This window comes from Otolemur garnettii, unplaced genomic scaffold, assembly GCF_000181295.1.
Source record: "Otolemur garnettii isolate 467f Iridium unplaced genomic scaffold, OtoGar3 scaffold00035, whole genome shotgun sequence".
Classification (NCBI taxonomy): Eukaryota; Metazoa; Chordata; class Mammalia; order Primates; family Galagidae; genus Otolemur; species Otolemur garnettii.
The window spans coordinates 1674191-1681397 of NW_003852430.1; the positions used below are offsets into that span (position 1 = coordinate 1674191).

General features: G+C 41.6%; 1 protein-coding gene across 1 annotated transcript in view; it reads right to left on the reverse strand.

Annotated features, from left to right (window-relative positions):
* Nucleotides 1–287: 287 nt before the first annotated feature.
* LOC111725262 (glutathione S-transferase alpha-4) overlaps nucleotides 288–7207 on the reverse strand; it is a 14483-nt gene continuing 7563 nt past the window's right edge. The window contains exons 4-6 of the mRNA XM_023513127.1: nucleotides 5561–5702; nucleotides 1712–1843; nucleotides 288–546 (exon numbers count right to left, since the gene is read on the reverse strand). Of these exons, the coding sequence (XP_023368895.1) occupies nucleotides 424–546; nucleotides 1712–1843; nucleotides 5561–5702 (397 nt within the window). The 3' untranslated portion in view covers nucleotides 288–423. The remainder of the gene's footprint in view (nucleotides 547–1711; nucleotides 1844–5560; nucleotides 5703–7207) is intronic.

Genomic DNA, 7207 nt, shown 5'->3' on the forward strand with positions numbered 1-7207 from the left:
TTACTCCCTATTTGTAATCTGCCACTTTCTTCCCATCCCAAGTACTCAGCAGTCAGTGTGGGTGTTGGAGAAATCCTGCCTCCCTGCCCCCCAAATCCTTGGTCACTCCCCAGTGGTCCCGATCTGGATGCAGGGAGCACAGCAGTGTCCTATGTAGGCACAGGCTTCTATTTATTTATACCGAACATTGATTTCATAAACATCATTGACCATCAGCCACAACTGACAAGTTAAAAAGAACTTCACACATCCGAATTGGTTGTATTGCGTTTAATCAGTGTTTGCCCCTGATGGCAGCATGGCTTATTCTTTTCAGACTCTTAGCCCCTAGAACCTACAGTTTGCCTCTGTTATTCACTATGGATGGCATGTACTGGTGCTGTGATTAGATTGTCACTCTTGCCATCACGAGACCTGCTGTTGTTAGAACTGCAGAATGTTTCTGACTACTTCAACATAGTGGCTGTCCGGGGGTGGCTTCCTTGGACTCCCAGGCTGCAGGAACTTCTTAATTGTGGGGATGTTGCTGATACGTGTTTTAAATGCCTGAAATTAAAAAAACAAAACAAAACAGTAAAATCAGGGGCTCAATGGCAGTTACAATCTTTAAGAAAATTCAAAATCTGCCATGAGTTGAGGGTGCTTAAATCTTCAGTTTTATGGAGCCCAGAGTGTTGAATCTGAGTTAATTCCTTCATTAAGTGTTTGCTGGATGTTCCTGAGAAGGGTACTCCCATTGCTGATGAGTTTAGCATGAGTTAAATTATCTTAGTAAAAAGTCACTGTCACAATCAGCGCATATCAAAACTGCTAAAATACAAGCTGGGCATGGTGGCTCACTCCTGTAATGCTAGCACTATGGGAGGCCGAGGTGGGTGGATTGTCTGAGCAAGAATAGCTAGGCATTGTGGCGGGTGCCTGTAGTCCCAGCTATTTGGGAGGCTGAGGCAAGAGAATCGCTTGATAAAAAAGCCCAAGAGTTTGAAGTTGCTGTGAGCTATGATGCCATAGCCCTCTACCTAGGGTGACAAAGTGAAACTCTGTGTCCAAGAAAAAAAACCCAAAAAACCATACACACAAAAAACAGATGTGGCAGCCTTGCTTTGTCGAGAAAATATGCTCAAAGCCCTAAAAAAAGAAAAATAATAATAATAAAAGAAAGTACTAAATTTTCATGCTAGAAATAAAAAACAATGTATATTTTCTCTCCTCATAAAGTTTTTTTTTTTTTGAGACAGAGTCTTACTTTGTCACCCTGGGTAGAGTGCTGTGGCGTCACAGCTCACAGCAACCACAAACTCTTGGGCTCAAGTGATCCTCTTGCCTTGGCTGCCAGAGTCATAGGGACTACAGGTGCCCACCACAACGCCCGACTATTTTTTTAGAGAGGGGGTCTCGCTCTTGCTCAAGCTGATCTCAAACCCCTGAACTCATGCAATCCACCCACCTCGGCCTCCCAGAGTGCTAGGGTTACAGGTATGAGCCACCACACCCAGCCTTTCATAAAGTTTTACTTCCTAACAGATCCCATTCTCTACACAAGAGAAAGTAACCAAAATGAATAAAATTACTTTTAAAACCATCTTCTTACATTTCTTTTGCGATTGGCCTAGAAGTATATTTTGTTTCAGTTTTTGTTCCCATCCTTTTTTCCCCCAGGGTCTGTGTGTGAATATTAAAATACCTTTAGCAAAATAAAAATTAAAAATACCTTTAGCAGAGGGAAGTCAGAAAGAACAGAAGCATCCAATTCTTCCACCATTAAAATAGCTTCCAGCAATTGTACATCTGCCCAACTGAATTTGTTGCCAACGAGAAAATCTTCTCCGTGGTCTTTCAAAATCTGCAGAAAGAAAAATAAGAATATCAAATGAAAGTAAAAACTATTTTGCCTGGCTAAACATTTACAAAAGCATAAAATCTTTTATACAGGTCAGATGTACTGAAGACTCCTTTTTCTTTCTTATATTTGCAATGCTGGCAAGGATAGAATGAAACCAACACTCCTGCATATGCTGTACACTGGCACGGTGTTTCTGGAAATTTGTCAGGGACTGTGAAGACCCCAGGGGTGTTGAAGTGCGGTACTGGGTTCTTGTTACAAAGGTGGCTGAATGAAAGTTTTCTCGCTGGGACAGGGAGATATAAAAAGGAAGTTAGCTAAAGCCTGGCTGCTGTACCACCAGCAGAAACAAGCCACCAATGACATAGCAGAAGTCCAAACCTGAGCCCCATCAAAAAGCTAATTTGTCACTATCCAGTGAAAAGTAAATGTTTTTTTTTTTAAAAAAAAAAAAAAAAACAGGTGTCGCTTTGAGTAGCAAATACATCAAATATGGACTTACTCCATAAATAAGGAACAAAGATAAGTTTAGGTACCACATCTCTGCCCCTGACACAAACCAGAATAAAAATAAATGTTAGTACAGATAAAAAAAAGTTGGGAATTAGTGAATTCTAGAATATCCTGGCCAAGGCAAAGATAAAAATATTTGATGGATATATCAAATATACCAAATATACAGAATGTAACTTCAGCTAAAGATAAGCACATATCTAAAAATGACACAGGCCGGGCTCTGTGGCTCACGCCTGCAATCCTAGCACTACTGGGAGGCCGAGGAGTGCGGACTGCCTGAGCTCATGGGTTCAAAAGCAGCCTGAGCCAGAGCGAGACCCCTGTCTCCAAAAAAATAGCCAGGTGTTATGGTGGATGCCTATAGTCCCAGCTACTCAGGAGGCTGAGGCAAGAGGGTCGCTTGAGCCCAAGAGTTGGAGGCTGTTGTGAGTTATGATGCAGTGGCCCCCTACCAAGGGTGACAAAGTGAGACTCTGTCTCAAAAAATAAAATAAAATAAAAAGTACACAGCATGTAAGGAAACCCAACTCAGCTATGAGGCAGAGGCAATAAGACAAATGAAAAGGAGAATTCTGAGCCACAGGGCCAAAACTAAGAATGAATTCTGGAAAGGGTAAACAAATGTCTAAAATGGCACAATGGAGACTTTACCTAACAAACGCAAACAATGTAACCTCATCTTAATCTGAAATTAAAAAAAAAAAAAAAGAAAAAGAAAATGTTTAAAATGTTCAAAGAGGGAATGAAAAGAAAAAAGAAGACCAAGAAATGTAGAAAACAGCCCAAGACTAGCCTGGAGCACCCTGCCGTACCGGAGATCGAGAAAGATGCTGCGATCACATCAAAGGGACCGTGGGCAAAGGTGAAGAAGCTTAACAACTGGCCAAAAGATAGAATGCTTGGGCCTCATTGAGAATAAGAGCTTCGGCTTGGCGCCTATAGCTCAACCGGCTAAGGCGCCAGCCACGTACACCTAAGGCGGCGGGTTCGAATCCCCAGCCCGGACCCGCCAAACAACAATGACGGCTGCAACCAAAAAATAACCGGGCGTTGTGGCGGGCGCCTGTGGTCCCAGCTACTTGGGAGGCGGAGGCAGGAGACTCGCTTGAGCCCAGGAGTTGGAGGTTGCTGTGAGCTGTAATGCCACGGCACTCTGCCCAGGGGGGACAGCTTGAGGCTCTGTCTCAAAAAAAAAAAAAAAAAAAAGAAAAAGAGCTTTGACACTAATGAAAACAAATAGTGAGGCAACAGGAGAGGATGGGTCAATTCATACTTAACAGCACGATGCACACTATGTGGGTGATGGGCACACTTACAACTTTGATCCAGACGCTACCAAAGCAATGTAGGTAACCAAAACATTTATACCCTGTGGTATTCTGAATTAAAAAAAAAACCAAACACATCGCAAATGTGTTTGAATCTGTGACAAAAATTTTGTTACTTAAAGGACAAAAATAAACAGAACAGCAATAATAAAACAACTCATTTGTCTCCTTTGAAGGTACTAACTAGGTAACTAACTCACTGTTTTAAAGAGGTGAATAAAAGCAAGAATGGCGGCTGGGTACCCATAGCTCAGTAGTTAGGGCGCTGGCCACGTGCACTGGGGCTGCTGGGTCCAAAATCAGTCCTGGCTTGCTAAGTAAAACAAACAAACAAAAAGAAAATAGCTGGGCATTTTGGTGGGCGCCTGTAGTCCCAGCTCCGTGAGACTCTTTTAGTGAGACGCTGTCTCAATTTAAAAAAAAAGAAAGAAAGAATGGAGCATTTATCCCCCTTTACTTCATACTCCAGAGTAGTCAAATATATTATCACGGGAAAATTCTTTTTACAGAAAATATTCTGGCTAGTCAATGAAGAAAGACAGACAGAACTGGAATGTCACCATTTTGCATCCACTAATAAATCAATACAGCCAGGCATGACATTAATCACGGATTGCGTGAACAGCAGAAGACAACATGTGTTTGTTTCCTGATGAGCTGCGCGGCACCACCTACAAAGCAATCTGGCCAGAATCATTGGGCCTTCCCTTGATCAAGCTTCTAACTGCCCATTTACGAGAAATCTAGAAGCACAGGAGTATGTCACGATGAGTAAGGTCCATACTACAGGAAACTATAAGACAGACGCAAGAGGAGAAAAGGAGAGAAAGGGAGGAAACGGAGACCTCATAGATTTGAACAGGGTTCAGAAACATACTGATTCGTTATAATCAGTGAAGCTGAGTTTGATCCTGATTTGAATAAATAATTTTTAAACGTTTGGGGAAGTACTGGATCAGAAACCTACAGTATGATGAAGTACACTGAATGCTATCTCAAAGAATCGTTGCACATATTTTAAAGGAAAGGTATTTCCTTTTGTTGTTGTTGTTGCAGTTTGGCCAAGACTGGGTTCGAACCTGCCACTCTTGGTATTTGGGGCTGGCACCCTACTCACTGAGCCACAGGTGCTGCCCCAAAGGGAAGGTATTTCAATAACGCTGTATGTTGTTCCTGGATAAACAGGAACTTGCTTGTATAATACTCCGAGGTACTGACAGAATTCTTCATTATATTAATGGTTTAGTCAATCATAAATCATTCTCTCCCAAGGCTAAACCTGAGGATATATACATCATTCTTTTAACTGTAAAACCAGATGGAACCCTACGCGAACAAGCAAGTCTTCCTTATCATTTCCCAGGCTGTCCTTGAGGTTTGGAACGTCCCTAGGTATACCTTGAGGACATTTGTCATCAGTATTTACTTCAAAATGACTTCAGAAAAATTATCATTTTAAGAGACTGTCTTTTGATCAAGGCATGATTAACCTTTACTATTAGACATAAGAAGGTATCTGACAGTGAACTCAAGGTGGTAACACTTGGGGCTGATGGCTTCCTTTAAAACTGTAACAGAAGGGGAGCGCCTGTGGCTCAAAAGAGTAGGGCGCCAGCCCCATAGGCCAGAGGTGGTGGGTTCAAACCCAGCCCCGGCAAGAAAAAAAAAACCACTGTAACAGAAATGTTGTATACTTTCATTGCACTTTGTTTTTTCCCATTCTATTTTATTGAAGGCTCCATAATTTTACCTGTTATTTGTTCTGGTATCCTTATTAAAGTTTTCATACAAAGTAGGACAGGTTTTTAGATATGCACCCTTGAAATAGTCTCAACAACCGGGAGTATAAAAGCCCCAGGCCCCCACAACCTACCTTTTCAAAGACGGGCAAGTAGCGGGTTTTAGCTTTCTTCACCACTACAGCTAAGGCCTCCTCTTTTTCTTTAGGAGGTTTGAAGGGAGCCCCTGCTATCATCATCATCAGATCCAGGGTACCATCGGTGTACATGTCGATCCTGACAAAACACCGTTTGACCGTCATTCCAAGAGGAATTTTTGAGTATAGTGTTTCCTTATCTGACACTTTTATGGAATAAATAGATGTTGGAGCAAATGATTTTTATATCACCCTAAAGCAGTGGTTCTCAACCTTCCTAATGCTGTGACCCTTTAATGCAGTTCCTTATGTTGTAGAACTGTAAAATTATTTTTGTTGCTAGTTCATAACTGTAATTTTGCTACTGTGTTATCCGATGGTCTTAGTCGACCCCTATGAAAGGGTCATTTGATCCCCAAAGGGGTTGCAACCCCCGGATTGAGAACCACTGCCCTAAAGTTTCTACTCTCATGAATCATTTCTGATATCAGAACCAGCTGAGTGACCAGGATATAGTAGGGCCTCTAAAAATTTTTAATGAGTAAAAGAATATATGAATGAACTAATGAATGCCTCTAAGGTGAAATATGTCATCAACAGATAATGAGAATATTATAGCTTTTAAAACCTGAACTCAGAGTGGCTCAAAGGAGTAGGGCCCCTGCTCTATATGCCGGAGGTGGTGGGTTCAAACCCAGCCATGGCCAAAAACCACAAAAAAGAAAAAAAGAAAAAAACCTGAACTCAGTGAAATTTAGCAAAAATGCAAAGTTGTTATTATCAAAACCTTTTTGGTCATTTAAATGCAAAATTGTTATTATCAGAACCTTTTCGGTTATTTAAAGAAGATAGGTAATTTAACAGGTCTCCTACTGACCTGGAAACTGAGAAAGAAAAGTAATTTCTTAGGTCAGACAAACAGCTATTTCATTCTTTTTAAAGTTTTCCTTTCATTGACAAACACTAAAAGAAAAGTTATTAAAAGTATGAATAATGGCAGGGTGGTGCATGCCTAGAATCTCATCTACTGGGGAGGCTAAAGTGGGAGGATCCCTTGAATCCAGGAGTTCAAATCCAGCCTGGGCAATATAGCAAGATCCCCATCTCTAAAAGCAAACAAGCAGTCATAAGCAGATTATAAAAAACCATATAATCCAATCTCAAAAAATAATAATTAATGGCTTGATGCCTATAGCTCAGCTGCTAGGGCACCAGCCACATACATAGGAACTGATGGGTTCCAATCCAGCCTGGGCCTGCCAAACAACAATGACAACTACAACCAAAAAGTAGCCTGGCATTGTGGTGGGCACCTGTAGTCCCAGCTACTTGGGAGGCTGAGGCAAGAGAATAGCTTGAGCCCAAGAGTTGGAGGTTACAGTGAGCTATGATGCCACGGCACTCTACCCAGGTGACATAGTCAGACTCTATCTCAAAAAAAAAGATTAAAAAAAACCCAAAGGATCATTTTTTGCACAGTGACAAATAACCATTAGGAAAAATAATAATAATAGTAGACATGTGGCTCGGCGCCTGTGGCTCAAGTGACTAAGGCACCAGCCACATACACCTAAGGTGGCAGGTTCGAATCCCCAGCCTGGGCCCACCAAACAACAATGATGGCTGCAACCAAAAAATGGCCAG